At 41.9% G+C, this 15,595-nt stretch overlaps 1 protein-coding gene across 2 annotated transcripts; it reads right to left on the bottom strand.

Moving 5' to 3' along the window:
• Positions 1–78: 78 nt before the first annotated feature.
• LOC111568091 (amyloid-beta A4 protein-like) lies at positions 79–15,049 on the bottom strand. Of its 2 annotated transcripts, XM_023269570.3 has the most exons (18): positions 14,758–15,049; positions 12,066–12,233; positions 11,805–11,934; positions 11,604–11,716; positions 10,975–11,165; positions 10,681–10,898; positions 10,342–10,509; positions 8,176–8,309; positions 7,967–8,041; positions 6,921–7,079; positions 6,559–6,687; positions 6,355–6,454; positions 4,968–5,035; positions 4,347–4,485; positions 4,067–4,120; positions 2,434–2,525; positions 2,175–2,321; positions 79–2,093 (listed from the first exon to the last, which is right to left on the bottom strand). In XM_023269570.3, exons 1-18 carry the CDS (start codon positions 14,815–14,817, stop codon positions 1,992–1,994), a joined length of 2,247 nt encoding a protein of 748 aa, XP_023125338.2. In that variant the 5' UTR covers positions 14,818–15,049; the 3' UTR covers positions 79–1,991. The 2 variants fall into 2 exon arrangements, with proteins under 2 accessions (XP_023125338.2, XP_023125339.2); XM_023269571.3 differs by lacking the exon at positions 10,342–10,509 and having other exon boundaries at positions 14,758–15,044.
• Between the last annotated feature and the right edge of the window lie 546 nt (positions 15,050–15,595).

Here is a 15,595-nt window from a genome sequence, read left to right as displayed (position 1 = left end):
AGCTGTGTGTGGTGTGCATATACTTAGTGTTTGAAGGCTGCAGAGACTGAAAATGACAGAAAACCAGACAGGTACATGTACATTCAAAATTTTATTCATGGTATAGTGAGTGTAGAAAGCTTTTTCTTACTCTAAGCTAATGGTTCATTTAACTACACATGGAGGAAGGTCACTGAATCAATGAGAAAAAACATCATTTTTAATCACTAGGCTTCAAAGACACCCAGAGTGAGCATCAATACAAATTTTAAACATTCACCTGATTAAGAGCTTCATTTAGTGTCTGTACACATGTGGGTACAATGCGTAGAGGTGATATGTGTTGTATTTCTATGATAAAAAATGCACAATATGCATGTCACATTCATGTCTACTAATAACTTAATTCAGGGAGTGGGAAATGTGTCTCTGTTGGTGCAAGATGTGGTAACTTGTCGCCTCTTTGTGAGGACTTTTATAGATTCGACAACAGATATGCAGGCAAAGAAATAATCACCACAGGACAAACAGAAGCACTGTACATGTATACACAGGAGATGTAGAAAAATAGAATGTGTGTGAGAGATTTGGTGAAGGAATGTGTTTGGAGAAGGAGATTGGAGCATCTGGAAAATGTCTGATCTTTTTAGGCCCAACAAGTCTCTATTTATCACTCGCCGACTCTCAAGTGCTGCACTGTACAATATTGCTGACACAACTAGAGCAAGGGGATAAATATGACAAACGAGGCTTTGGAAAGAAAGATGACGATAAAACGAAAATGGGCCAGTTAGAGCCAGACGTCCAAATATTTACAAACAGTGGAATGCTAAATCTGGAATGACAACGCTTTCATAAAAACCTTCTAAATTTTTGACCTTTATCCTCTTCTTCTAATAAAAACCCAAAGTGCAGCGACAGTTGGCATCAGACGTAACAGCAATAATATTTGGTGGCAATTATCGGACTTCCAAAATGACAAGAGTGCATAGAACGCAAACAGTAACACAATCATCTTCCTTTCGGATACTATTACACTTCATATATTACATACGTAGAGAGCGTTTTTGCCCATGCAGCTAACACAACAGTGAAGCATGGAGATGAGCATTAAGAGCCAAGATTCAGTTAAAGCAAGTCTGTGTGACGACAAAGCAGACCAGATTCTGAATACTCTTTTTCTTCTTCATATCACAGGTTCACAAAGAAGACACTAGAAATGTACAATCCTGCTAAAATATCTAAGGAGAGGAGCGCTCCGGAGTTCCTCCACATAAAGTATACTTTATCAGTCATCAATATTGCCATGCACTACATATACTTACAGCTAATCTCTGTCTTAATATATTACACATTAAAAAAAAAAAATCAGAAAACAAAACATTCAATATTTTTCAGCTTTTATATATTTTGATTATGTATTTTTTTCTGCTATTTTTTTTCCTCCTTTTTTGAAAAACAAACCTGAAACACTTGAATCGTACGGCGGGTTGCTCTGAGAGCCCTCATCTGTCATCTGAGAGTGGGGCAGCGAGGAGGGTGGAGGGGCATGTGGGGCAGTTTGAGGAGCGACAAGGGGAGAGACTGGGAGTTACGCGTTTATGGTCTCGGCTGTGAGCGTAGTGCTGTGGTGACTCGTATAACCAGTCAGCGGGGTTTTCAGTACAAACACTATGAAGACTTTGCTGTGATTGGCTGAAATGTGCAGGTGAAACAGGGAACCCTTGTCTAACCGTTTGCCGGGAAATGTAAGCTCGAGTGTTTGTTCTGTACAATCAAGGGATAAGGGATTAAGAAGGCTTTGTTCCATGTCAGTTTCCTTTGGTCCAACCCCCCCTGACCGAGACATACAAAGATTTATGTTAAAAATCAGCCTTTGCGGTAATCCTCACACCCTTCCTCCCCCCCAAAACAGGGTGAAAGGCGTAGGGGCTGAGAGCAAGGGAGCAGAATGGAACAGACCCTAGGGTGGGGCTGGGAAACGCCTGCAGGAAATGTTGGCGAGCAGCTCTTTAGTTCTGCATCTGCTCAAAGAATTTGTAGGTGGGGTTCTCGTAGCCGTTCTGCTGCATCTTGGCCAGGTGACGCTCCTCTGGTGTCACTGCTGCATCCACCTGTGAACAAGTGAAGGGAGTTAGCGAAACAAACAGCTGCATTTAATGTTCACAGCAGCGCCTCCTCAATCAGCCTTTTACCTCAATCACACCGTGATGAATAGAAGTGTACTGTTTCTTCCTCAGCATCACCAAGGTGATGACGATGACAGTTGCTATGACGACCCCTCCAACCATGAGCCCGATAATGGCGCCTTTATTGGACCCCACGTCCTCAGCAAAGAACACCTGCCGTTACAAAACAACGCTATTTATGTGCACAAAGCAGAGACCACTGCAGGAGCAGAATAAATTATTCAGAGATCAGATGCTAAGTTCTGGATCTGAATGGTTTTCATACCAGTTTTTGATGGTAAACTTCATAACCGGTGCTCTGCCTCTCTTCAGTCTCCATCCGTACTTCAGGCATCTCCTCTGGCTTCAGGGCAGATACTGAAGACAAATGGACAAAGAATGTTAAAAAGCAAGCATGAATAACGAACATTAGTGCAAATATGCAAAATCCCAGTCTGAATTAGAAATACTGTGCTATATTTTTGATGTGTATTGTATTATGGCATAAATCATAAGTAAATACATAACAACAGCATGTGAATTCATACAATATAGTAGATTAAAAAGCAGTGCTGAAAAAGTTACCATATAATTAGGGATGTCTGATATTGGCTTTTTTGCCAATAAGCCGATATTGTCCAACTCTCAATTTCCCATTCCAATATCAAGCAATACCAATATATTTGGGCTACTGAACTAATTTTAGGTAACATCATATATCTCCTTTGGTGGAATTAACACATCGTGATTAATTTTATTGTGATGCCCCACTGGATGCTTTTTTAAATGAAACAAGGCTTTCCAAATGTTAACATTGTCTGTGCAATAAGAAAACTACTTCAACTTAAGTGGTGGAAAAAATGCCATATTTATTTTTTTTAATTGTCTCAAACAACAGTTCACACTCTCCCTCCCTCTATAAGTATGGTAAATGCTGGCGAAATCCAGGCATTATTTTATTGGTTTTCATGATAGGCAAAAAAACGATAACAATATTGACCAATATTAGATTTTTATGCCAATATCAGGCCGATAATGTCGGTGGGCCGATTCTGGGAGAATACCAGATAGTATTTGCAGTTGTACTAAGCTATCTCCTATAAAATGTCCAATAATCTCCATTCAGGGGCAGCAAGAAGGTCCAGTTGTGGCCACCTATAGACTTTAGTCAATGACAGTAAATTACACAGAGATCAAATTTGAAGTGCTGGAATGGTTAAAAGAAATGCTCAACTTATAAAAGAATTACAACCTGCTTCACGCCACATATACAATAACAGCACCCGAACCTACTGGTCCTCAATATGAGCATTAAGATGAATCTTACTGTATTAGAACCTGTTAGAATGTTATTGGTTGCCATGAAAGTCTTTTATCAGAAACTGAAGATGCAATTCTATTGGTCCAGTAGGATCTGAACATTTCACTCTTTATATGGCTTTCTTGGATTTCTGTTTTACCTATAGCAGATTTTAAATTTTTTTTTACTTTTATCCTCTCATTCTGAGTAAAAATCGGCTAAATTAACTGAAAGTAGTAGCTTGGTTGCTTTTACACTTTTGTGGAAGAAAAGAAAAAGATGTACTAAAGTTTGGCTTTTGTCTAAAGAATAGCTGGGGTTGATTTTGACGGTATTTGGTAATAAATGATTGTTTTACTGTAATTTTGGACAAATTCTGACATGATGGTGGCACAAGTCAGTACTTATAATCATGTAGGCATCCAGAATATCTGGATCAAAAATCACAGCAATCTATCTAGTAATTGTGAGATATTTTAGTCTGAAATGGACCGACTTGTTGTACCCCAGTGAGCAAGTGTAGTTATTTTTAATACCTCTTGATATATAATAAATGTAAATGGGAGAACATGTAATGTGGTGTAGACATGTTGATAACATCTGTAGTGTGCGTACACACCAGGTCGTGTGGGAAGTCCTCTGTCTGGAATTGGACGAGCATCGACGGGCTCAACTGCAGGAAAAAAAGAATAAAACGTCAAACAAAAATAAAAGGTTATGATTTCACGTCTTATATTAACTTATCATTCAGCCAGTGTCTGAAATAGCACGGCTAACTTCACACATGTTGTTGGTGTTTCTGTGTACTTGAAGAGTTTAAATTCCACCTAATTCCTTTTATTTCTGGGTTTTTAATTGGTAAAACTCTCTATTAGATAAGGAACAGCTTTCTGTGTTACCGTGGTTCTCTGTGTTGGGCTGGTTGAAGCTCTCGGGGTGAATGAAGCCCAGCCCATCCAGGCCGGGGTCCATGGGGGCCGAGCTGTAGGCCTGATCAGGCATCAGAGCGTCGTTACCGTAACTCACCCTGCCATCCACCTGCAAACACAGAGGAATGTTAATCAGGACGTGTCGGTGTGGGAGGCTTTCCAATCCTGACGATTATCCACTATAAAGTCACTCACAGGACTTCTACATAATGATGCAATTACATGCCCAAACATTAAACAGTACATTTGAGCATTAATCATCTCTACAACTGCAATCTCACAGTCTAAATCTTTTCTGCCCTTCAGATACAGTTTACTACTGGGAAAACAATTATTTTTATTCTCTGTACCTAATTAGAGTCATGGATATTAGTAGTAATCACCTGCCTTCTTTGTTTCTCTTTCTGTACTCCTTGTGTAATGAGTCCACCACACACTGTGTCAGCATCTAAGTTTTTGTGTGCATGGCGACTTTGTTTCACTGCGCTTATCATTCTGTCTAACAGAGGTGATTCTATTAATATATGTGAGAGATTGCGGTTTATGCAGGACACACTCAGTGCATATGTGAGTGGATGCAACTTCACTCACCCGCCCATCGCTCTGCAGGGAAGAGACTTGCTGAGACAGCTCCGACTGAACTCTCTGCATTATAACCGCTACACAGAAAGGGCAGAAAGTAAACGTGAAAGAGAGAAAGAGACGCAGCATGATGATAGATGGGAGGGAGATAAGGGGGGGGAAGCCTGCCAGGTGAAGTTCACACAGTGTCCTGATTACTGCAAGGTAATCTGACTGTGAAGATGCGGTTTTATCAGCAAACCATTCATCAGTGGACTTCCTGACACACAAACTAGCTTTTGTCCTCACTCAGCACTACAACAGCTTCTATGGTTACTTAATTAGACTGGTCTCTTTAGGCTCGCTGTGCATTAAAGATGCTACTAGGCAGGATTAATTAGACCCTCTTTCTTAATGAAGAGCAGAATTAGACTGATTAGAGACACTGTACTGTACTGTGCTACAAGAGCAACAAGAGTGTAACTGGCAAATATCATACAATCTATTGTGGCTGCTAGCAGATCCTGGCACATATTTATAGAAATATTTTGACATTTTTGGTGTCTTCCTGATAAACACAGTGTCTGTCCATTGTGACTGTAGAGTTGGATTTATGCTTATGTTGGACAGGATTCAAACTCATCCCCACTGAAACCTTTCCAATGTCAAATACAGGGTGTTTGAGTCACCTATTCTTTGTAACTTAAAAACCAAGGATCTGAAATTCACACCATCTTCACACTGTGACTGGGTTTTGGAGGTTAGAGAGGCTTTTTTTTTTTTGCACTTTTCATGTGTACAACCCACTGCAACATGTCTCCCTAGAAAATATGCACAATTTTGCCTGATTTTAAAACAATTTTGCATGTTCCCATCTCTGACGTCCTCCCTACGATGGTCTAGATTTCAACCAATCAACTATAAACACATTTTTGTCTGAAACTACGACTAGTACTAATACTTCCAGTCCCTATATCCCCAGTTAGCAAGATCACGCCTAGAGACTTTTGTACGGATTAAAGTAACAAGCTACAATGTGTTATTGAGTGAAATTTAAAGGTGTTACTTGGTGGACTCTCAGGGCAACAAAGTAACTTCAGTAAGTTTCAAAACATCACAAGGCTGCAAAATGGACTTTAGCACATGAATTCACCTCTAGGAATGTTCACAGATCACTCCATGACTATAACACTAGTACAACTACACAATAAAGTACCTCCCTCTCTATGACATGATTCTGATAACTGAACCCAGTTGATGATGAAATAAAACCAATCAGGAAATTCTGAAAGGATATAAAGACTCTACTTCTATCAAGTGTAAATAATAATAGCACAAAGCAAACAGGGTTTACTTGACTGTGTTTGTCCAACGAGTGGAGTAGTCCTTGAGGAATAAGGTATAAACAAACACTTACCGACTTGGTTTTGGATCTCATTAGCCACACTGGGCACCTTGTAGAGCAGACCTAAAGACTGATTCATCCTCTCATCAATCACACGAAGGTGGGTCAAAACCTAGATGTCAAAAACAAGTTGAAAAGTTCCAGTTCAATTCTCAAACCGTCATTTGAACTAAAGCAGGACTTTAAAATCCTTTCATGACGCTTGTGTGCGAGTACCTGAGGTCGGATCTGAGCGGCCTTCTTGGGATCAACGGTTCGAACGTGCTCGTAATGCTTCAGTGTGTGCTGCCTGTCCTTCTGTTCTGCACGGACGTACTTCTTCAGCAGGCTCAGTACCTGGCGGGGCTGGTGGTGACAGTGTTGTAAGTTGTTACAGGGATTATTACACTGCATTGAATTGTTTTTACATATGTATAATGTGTGCTGTTTTATTCTGCGTACACATAGGAGACATTTTCTTGGCTCTAAACTACTCCGTTAAGAAAAGTCCTTTGAGCATGCACACACCTATAAGGTAATGTAACAGCGCTCCTTTGATTGACCAGTGCAGACGTGTGTGTGAACATGTGTGTGTTTACCCGAGGAGGATTGGCCTGCAGGGCACTGAGGTAATTTTCCAGAGAAAGACGTCGGCGGCTGTTGAGCAGAGCTTCCACCCGGGCCATGTGGGTTTCCACTAGCTGCTGTCTCTCTCCTGCTGCCTCCTGCTCCAGAGCCTCCACCTTTTCCTGGAAATGCTGCAATTACATGCAGGAAATCAGTCTGAATATACATTTGAGCAGGCACGTGGCAATATGCCAGGAAATACACATTAACCATAGAGAATGAAGGGGACAGCTGTTAAGTAACTTTGATCATTTTCACTAAATGATTAAAACTTTTCTACTGTACTTCCTCCTAAATATGTTTGACAGATATTCTTCTGATGTAGTATGTTGTTCTGACATAAATCCTGCAATACATGAATCTATCGTTGCCTCTTGAGCAGGAAGCTGGTGGAAGAACTCACATTTGAAGCAGCTTATCGTCTACTATCAGTTTTAAATTCATTCAATTACATTCAAGCTATCAGATTAAATATGAAGGATCTGATTTGAATTTCTCCTGCACATAGCAGTTGTTGTAGCAAAATTTCTGTTTTGCCTTCCTTTTTAGTCAATTTATCATATAACAACCACAACCTTTGTCTCATTATTGTCATAGTCTGGTTTTCATAATTTTTACTCCTCGATTAGGGAGTTCCTGTTATCTTCACGAGAACGCTGAAGCTGTAGTTTTCGAAGGATAAATGCTACTACAACTTGTATTTTCTTGTAGTGTCTATTGTCTCAGTCAGACCTCTGAAAGCGAGCCTGGTGTATGAGCTCTGAAATTTTCATTCTGCATTTCTCTTCTTTCCTACTGTTTAATATACTTTAATAAAACACAAAAGACAAATACTGTTGCACTTTGATTGCTTTTACTGCAGCTCATCCAGATTTCCACAACAGCAGTCACAAACATACGCTTGGTTTAATTTCAAGCTAACTTTTGCCAAGATAATGGAAACATTCTACTATTAGTTTCTGATATAAAACACCTTTGGCACTTACACAATTACAGCAAGTAATAAGATGCTTCCTACCTGGATGACTGCTTTCTTGTCAGCGCGAGGAAGGTTCTTGGCTTGTCTCTCAGCCTCTTCCCACTCCCTCATCACCTGGACACAAAGAGAAGGACAAAAGTGACCATTTTTAAACTGACAAATTCAAGCTTTGTCACATTAGATTACGCATTTGGTCTTCTTAACAGAGAAAATAGCCACAGAGAAATGTTTAAGAAAAACACACATACTTGGGACATCTTTTCACGGTGTTTGGCCTCAAGGCTTTCTTTGGCCTTCTGGAAGTCAGTGTGCTCGTTGTCGTCGCCAGGAGATTCAAGGTACCGGTCCACGGCGTCTGGAGGACTGGGAGCCATGGTGGGCACTGGCAGAGAACAAAGCAAGAGGAATCAATTACAGAGCAGCAGAAATCAGAGTGAAGGGCACAGGAGAGAATGACATGGCATGAAGAAGAGTGGCTTAGAGAGTGACAAAGAGGACGTATGAAAATGAACAGGAAAACACTGATACTTGTCAGTCTGAAACACACAACGCATTCCATAGAGAAAACATCACACAGGGTATCAGTTCTTTGATGAACAAGTGGGTTAATCATAACGATAGGTTAGACACATAGAAAATAATTTTAAAGTCTACACATGTATAACATTAAAGACACACAGGTCATCGGGGGACACAGTCTGATGAGTTTCCCAGACTAAGTGTGTGTGTAAGTCCTGTCTTTGTTTAATGTGGGAGCCTGGAGATAAGATGCAAAGTGCCTTGTCAGGATCAGGGCAGACTGAACCACCGGGGAGTTCGCTGAGTGGAAACAGCAAATCAACACGATAACCTTTAGAAATCCCCTCCCCCAAATCACACACATACACTAAAAGGCTCTAAACACGCTCAGCTGGTTAAGACATATTAATGACATCGTTACAGACCCACAACTGCTGGCTCAGACGACTACAGAGCAGCAGCAGCAGCAGACACAAGACCTTAAAAGTGCAAACTACAGTGTAAAGCATGCAGACACACGTGTATAGAAACGCATGCAGACGCGTGGTGACATTCACATCTCAGTGTTTACGCTGCTTCGTCCACATGCTGTAAGAAGTATCAGTTAGTGTTACCTGTTAGAAGTGATTGAGTAATGAAATGATTTGGAGGTGAATAACTGTGCCATGGCCACTTTCCATCAGGGACACACTTCATGTGCTGGCGTTTACATTATTTCTTGTCATTTTTCTTTTTACTAGAGTGCTCAAAAAAATCATCAGCCAAATTGCTCACTAAGTCATGATAAAATGGACATTGAAAGGATTAAGCTGGCCTTTCTGCCTTTTGTCAACAAATCCCACAAAAACGGGGACAGAATTAATTATTTGTGACTCTTACTATTGTTCACAACTATTAAAAACATAAATATATCAAGTCTTCTACTAGGGGGCAGTTTCCTTCATTATATATATATGGGCACAGTAGTTTAATTCAATCCTTCAGTCATCATTCTGGTTGGCTTAAACACTAATTAATCAGTTTGTCCACAGTTAGTGTTTTATTTAGTTTGACTGACATTTGCTAAAAACTACAGTGCCTAGCTATTTCAGGAAATATCTTAGCCCTGAAATTAAATAGTTTAACATTTGGGGGAATTTGTTTTGTAAATTTTCTTAGCTTAAGCTAGATGGGATAATTGTACCACTCTTTTGTGTGTCTCCTCCATATGAAGCTACTTGCAGGTACTAATTAGCTTACCTTAGCACAAAAATGTCAGCAGTCAGGCCAGCTGCTAAGCTGTTTCTCTCTTGTTTCAGTCTGTGCTACGATAAGCTACCTGGATGTTGGCAGCAGTTTCAAACAGATATAGACGTGATATTAATCTTCTCATCTAACTGTCGGCAAGAAAGCAAATAAACATAATTGCCAGAATGGTCAAAAATTCCTTTAAACACTGTATTTGTGATCTGTTTTTAGAGATATGTGTCCTCAGAGGGAATAACAGTTGGTGTTTTCATTGGAGTTGTTCACAACAAGAAAATAATGTAAACTGCAGGCCATATAATTTTAAAACTTCACTTTGATTCACGTTTACCACAAACTTCAACATCTCCTTTCTGTAATAAATAAAATATGCTTTTCCGAGGAGATTGGTGATTTCATGGCTACAGTTTTTCTAACCTCTACTTTTTCTAGGGATGTGACTAAATCTTGATGCGAAAATAATATCATAAGACTGTAGAAATAACAACTGAATCCAGCTGCAGTGCTCTGAGTGGTTTGGAGGCGGCAGACACGTGGGACAGCGAGAGACAGAGTGAATGAGACAGAGAAACAATCTGCAGCAGTCTGAGGACAGGAATCAGGCATGTTACGTTGACACTTCAGGGTTTCGCTCCAGTCCTGGGACTTACACGAGCTGCTGCAGACAGCTAGGCAGTACTCCTCCGAGTCAAAGTTATTCCTGTTGCCCCCACAGCCCCCAAACAAGAAGGGAGCACAGCGGGCCTGCTCAGGCACGAAGTACCAACGCTCCAGCATGGCATGACACGGGCCTGACTCAGCCTGAGCCCAACAAACCGCTGAGACATGTACACACAGGCAAACGCAAATTAAATCTCAAAACAAAAATGAATGCAACATGTGAGCTTCTAAATGTAATGGAAAACACAAAAGGTGAATCAAAAAAGCAACACATGATGGAAAAACAACCCTTGACTGAGAAAAACGTGTGCATCCACTTCACTTCTCACCTCGAACGACTTCTTCAACTGATTCGGTTGTTGTGGTGGTAGTGGTTGTCATGGCGATGTTGGCATTGCGTTCATCACTGTACCGTTCGTCAGTCATGTCGATGTCGTCCTCGTCATCCGCATCCCCATCTCCATTCTCATCCCTTTCAAAGGTGTCTGCCTCTTCGTCTTCGTCGTCCTCGGCTGTGGCTGGCTCTGTGTCTGATGGACGCGTCATGCTGCGGACAAAGCGCCGGGTTCAGTCGTTGCGTCGACAAGTGTGTTCAGCTTGTCGACGTGTGCGAGCAAAAGTACCTGTTATCAGAGTATTCGGTCTCAGCGCCACCCCACCAGACGTCAGACTCCTCTCCTTCTAGCTCCGCGCTGTCTGACTCTCGTTCCACCTCTGCTGGGCAGCACACAAACTCCACTCCTCGGAAGCGGTCAATACCACATGGCAACAGCATCCCATAGTCGTGGAGATTCATGTAGCGATCTCCGCAGGACTAATTTTAATGAAAGACATTAATCAAAACTTCCAGAAGACCTCAAGTGGCTGGCATCCAAAATCAAATCACATAGCATTCAATCCTTTCAGCTTATTGTGGAACCTTGAAGCCTGATCCTGTGGCTTATTTATTATAATAGAGGTTAAATAAGTCAATATATGACAGACAAGTGCCTTTGTGAGCGACTGCACAGGAAGGGACAAGGATAAAAGGAACACTAATCAAAAGTGTGTGCTGACAGTAGATTTAAGTTGGGGGGGAGGATGAAATTAAGGAGTGCTGAGTCACTCGGGGAGCTACTAGAAAACCAGATAGAACAGGAGGGAGACAAATAGACACAAAAAGCCATTAGCCGATAAAGTTGCAGTGGGAGGATAACAGGCAGCAGGAGGTTCATGCTGTGGCAGTGATTGCTGTGTTGTTGTCTGTCCTCACCTCTTTGGCTACAGTGTGCCAGTGCAGGTGGCTCTCACATTGGTCCATACGCTCCTGGTGCAGGAACTTACACTTGTCAGGAACAAGCAGGGCGTCGCTCACAAACTCGCCAACTGCACCATGAATCAGCTATTAGTTCAAACATGCAACCTTACACAAACACACTCAGTAAAACACACCTGTACCATTAAAACTGCTTACCCAGGCAGCGGTATGGCAACACGATGTGTGTATGACTGCGACATTGCTGGCGGCTTTTCTTGCACCAGTTGGGGATGCTGACGGGCTGGTTAGCCTCCACAACATTTGTGATCTGCAACTCCGGGTACACCTGCAGAAACAAGCCAGATTTCAATGTTCTCACTGCTTCACTTGCCTTCATATTCTGTCTGCTTGCTGCTTCTCTCCCTGTCTTTCTGTCTCATTGTCTCTGCAGTTTGCGGTCTAATTCTGTTTAAATACCTCCTGGCAGTATTGCAGGATGCCCTCCTTGGTGCCAGTGCAGCTCTTGGTGCCGGAGGGGTCAGACTCCCATTTGCCACTCTGTACGTTGATGTGCATGTTGAGCTTCCCGCAGAACATGGCCACCTGGGGTTCAGTTAGCAAACCCACAGAGTCATCGGCAGGCACCTACAAGGAGGACAAGGGGAAAGTGAGGACAGTGATGAAGATGGATTGTATCAATCTGGCTTAAGAATAGCTTAACCATGAATATCACCTTATTTATGCAGCTTACATATATTTAGTCACTTTCAGTTCATTCTACAACGCCGTCTATGTAGACAGTAGTGGGATTAGCAAGTCTTAAGGATAAAGGCCTCTTTAAAGTACTTTATAATATCACTGCACATTTAAGTTATTATATAAGTAAATAAAAGTAACAACTGCTTTTAGCCTAAGCTGGGCAAAATACATGGTTTCATCCCCTTGAGCACAGAAACCAGATAAGCATTACAGCCACAGGGCAGTACATGTGCCGGTTGTAAGTTGGGCTTTACTCATTTGCTATTTTTGAGAAAGTGACATGACAGTGTCGGGAAGACCACCAAAGCTATTAAAAACTGTGAGCTCATACTAGGTGCAAGCAACCCATTTCCATGTAAGTGACTTTTGTCATCAAATTAAAAAAAAATAAAATACACAATGGTTTTTCTTCCTTTGTTTTGAGGGAAACAATTGGAGGAAGTATCAATGCGTTTCGTCTTCTGGGCCCTCGATTCTTCAGAAAGACATCAGAGAAGGCTGATGCTACAAACTGACAAAATGCCAACCACCAAGCCAGTCCTTAAATGACTTGATGTTGTGTCTGCCTGCGTAATATTAGCCCCCTGTGAATCTGGATGGGATAGTCAATTGTTTTTCTCTGCAGAAATTGCTCTATTCTGACCTACTTAGCCCATCGCATAATGTTATCCATCATTTGATTTGATGTGAAATTCGATTTTTGTTAATCCAAGGGCATCATATGGCACATCCAGCTTGCTCATTCTGTTCAAACCACAACGGAAACAGACATCCTTGCAGCTGTAAGATGTAAACACATGAACATAGGCAATGTATACCACAGGTTACAGAATATGAAACTAAATATTCTGTAGAATATGTGATAGTTGACACGAACTGAAAATAATATTCCTAACACCAGCCAACACCTATATCAGCCCTTGAATAGCTGTTCGATTGTCATTCTGCATCACAAGTTCAAGCTTTTCAAATAGCATTCCTTGCAAACGCATTTGTCCCACAAGGTGCAATTATATTCATCCATGTCATGCACCACCAGTACATTATTCCTGGTCTCAATGAGCTAGGATTACGCTGAGGTAACTTGGCATACCTCTTCATACAACAACAAAAAGGATGGAAACTCTCCTGCACAGAGGTGTCAAACAACCCTTAGCGGTGAATAAAGTTATCACATTTAAGTGCTGTGGCTGCAAGCCTTGTAATTCTATGACTCAGCCTGATGCCTGAACAACACACAGCAAAGAATGTGAAAGCAGTGCAACACAATAGATTTAATTGGATTAAATGGGTAGAGAATAAACCAGATTTCCCCAGGCTTATCATATGAACCCTTGGGGGACATTGCAGTGTGACCGATAAAACAAATAGTACAGGAATGCCAAAGCAGACAAAGGCCCAAGAGACCACTGTTGAGTCCCACCAAAAATAGTACAGCTGTAGTGTCACGACAATCACAGGTATGGCATAATTTTGCTGTGGAGACATTTTTCACTGCAGCACACAGGGCTTTGGCTAGAGGGGCAGCAGTAGAAGAGAATGCACTGTAGAAACACTCTTCTGACACGTTATTTGGTTCCTAAATGCACCACTAAGCATGCAATGACTATCATATGGCGTTGCGGGTCCCTTTCATGTCGTTTCCAGCTAGTTCTGGGCTGCATATTTCTCTGTGATCCAGCACAGCAGCAGCAGGCGCCATCTTCTCGTGTGAAACTAATAAGGCTGCATCCTTTTTCCGTTCTCCTCAGCAGTTTCACCGCCCTGCTGCCGCTGGACCGAGCCAGCACCGAATAACACCACACATTAGCAATGCTAAAAAAAAAAAAACCCGAAAAAATAAACCGACGGTGTCAGCTGCCACAGCTGGGTCATTCACATCAAAACTGAGCTGTTTCATGGTACATAAACAGAATTTCGGCTGGATAAAGTGACGGATTTACCGTTATGTTAACAAATCTCAGGTCTCATGCCAGTCTATGTGATTTTCTGGGAAAAGCTAGCCAACGTTAGCTCGTACGCTAGTTAGCTAACTGACTTACAGCAGCTACTTTAATAATAATGATAATAAAGCTAATTGTGACTAATTGGTGGAACAATATTAAACATAGCTACGTGTAAAAATACCCCAAGACAAACAAAAACATCCAACATGGCAGGGCCAAGCTGTCAATCACTGACATCTAACGGTAGGCCTCGGTAGCATAGCTGGCATTACTGCTCTGCCAGTTTATTCTACGCAGTAAGTCTGTGTACATTATTAGCCTGGAAAATGACATGGAATCGTATAGAAAAAATGTTTACAATTGGAAGGATAAATAAAATTATTTGCTAAAACGGGAGCGTAGGCCGAAAGCTCCATAATCACGTTATCTCTGGCCGCATCTGCGGGTTTCTCCGCCGTACTCACCTCGGATGAAAGCGTCAAGGTCGCCGCAAGTAACAGCACAAACGCCGTGAGCTCCCCCATACCGTCCTCCCGGTATCCAGCACCGCCGTTATGTTCACGGTTTTTCCGTTTGAAGAGAGAGAAACGTTAAAACAGGCGTTGATAAGCGTCGACGCGGCGGCGGCTGAGAGGCGTTCAGGTCCCGGTGATCCCAGTGTTTCCAGCTCCTCCCAGGTGGTGGCGGTGTGAGGCTGCAGGATGTTTGGATCGGAGCTAGTGATGGGTCATGCGCAAAAGACGCGACTCTAATGGCGCTTTTCCATTAGCACCTACTCGGCTCGGTTTGTGAGGTTTTCCATTCGGACGTAATACTTTGTACCAGGTGCTATTTTAGAACCCACTCGGCCAGGGTTCCAAGCAGGCTGAGTCAAGCCGATAATGTGACGTCTACAGAGTGCAGGCCTCTGATTGGACAGGGAGTGACAATACTTCAGAAAACCCAGGTGCAGACAGAAACTGGCAGACAAGTGAATAAAGAAAAGGGCTTTATTAAACACACCAAAGTAAAAACTAATACAGAAAACGTTTAACCAGACTGAAGGGGAAACAAACCTAATACTAAAATAAGCCACATTGTCCTGTCCAATTCATTGTCCTGGGGTGATGCAACACTGTAAAGTTGCACAAACAGGATTGTATTATAGCTTCCATGTGGCGTGTTAAACTCTGGCAGGATGTGCCTGTAATCCATTATATCTGATTGGGAGGGTTCTTCAATTTCCATATATGACCATATTCCGGCACGTTTAATAACTTTCGCTTGTCCTTATCTGAAGGAAGTGAAACGACCGGAAGGGAT

The sequence above is a fragment of the Amphiprion ocellaris genome, chromosome 11 (assembly GCF_022539595.1).
Source record: "Amphiprion ocellaris isolate individual 3 ecotype Okinawa chromosome 11, ASM2253959v1, whole genome shotgun sequence".
NCBI lineage: Eukaryota > Metazoa > Chordata > Actinopteri > Pomacentridae > Amphiprion > Amphiprion ocellaris.
This window is presented reverse-complemented; position numbering and strand designations above follow the sequence as displayed.

Coding starts and splice junctions, on each gene's coding strand:
- LOC111568091 (XM_023269570.3), bottom strand. CDS start 14,817: ATGGGGGAGCTCACGGCGTTTGTGCTGTTACTTGCGGCGACCTTGACG. Junction 8,310..10,341: donor AGCTGTCTGCAGCAGCTCGT/GTAAGTCCCAGG, acceptor GTTCTCTGCCAG/TGCCCACCATGGCTCCCAGT. Junction 4,486..4,967: donor CCCTGCAGAGCGATGGGCGG/GTGAGTGAAGTT, acceptor CTGTGTTTGCAG/GTGGATGGCAGGGTGAGTTA.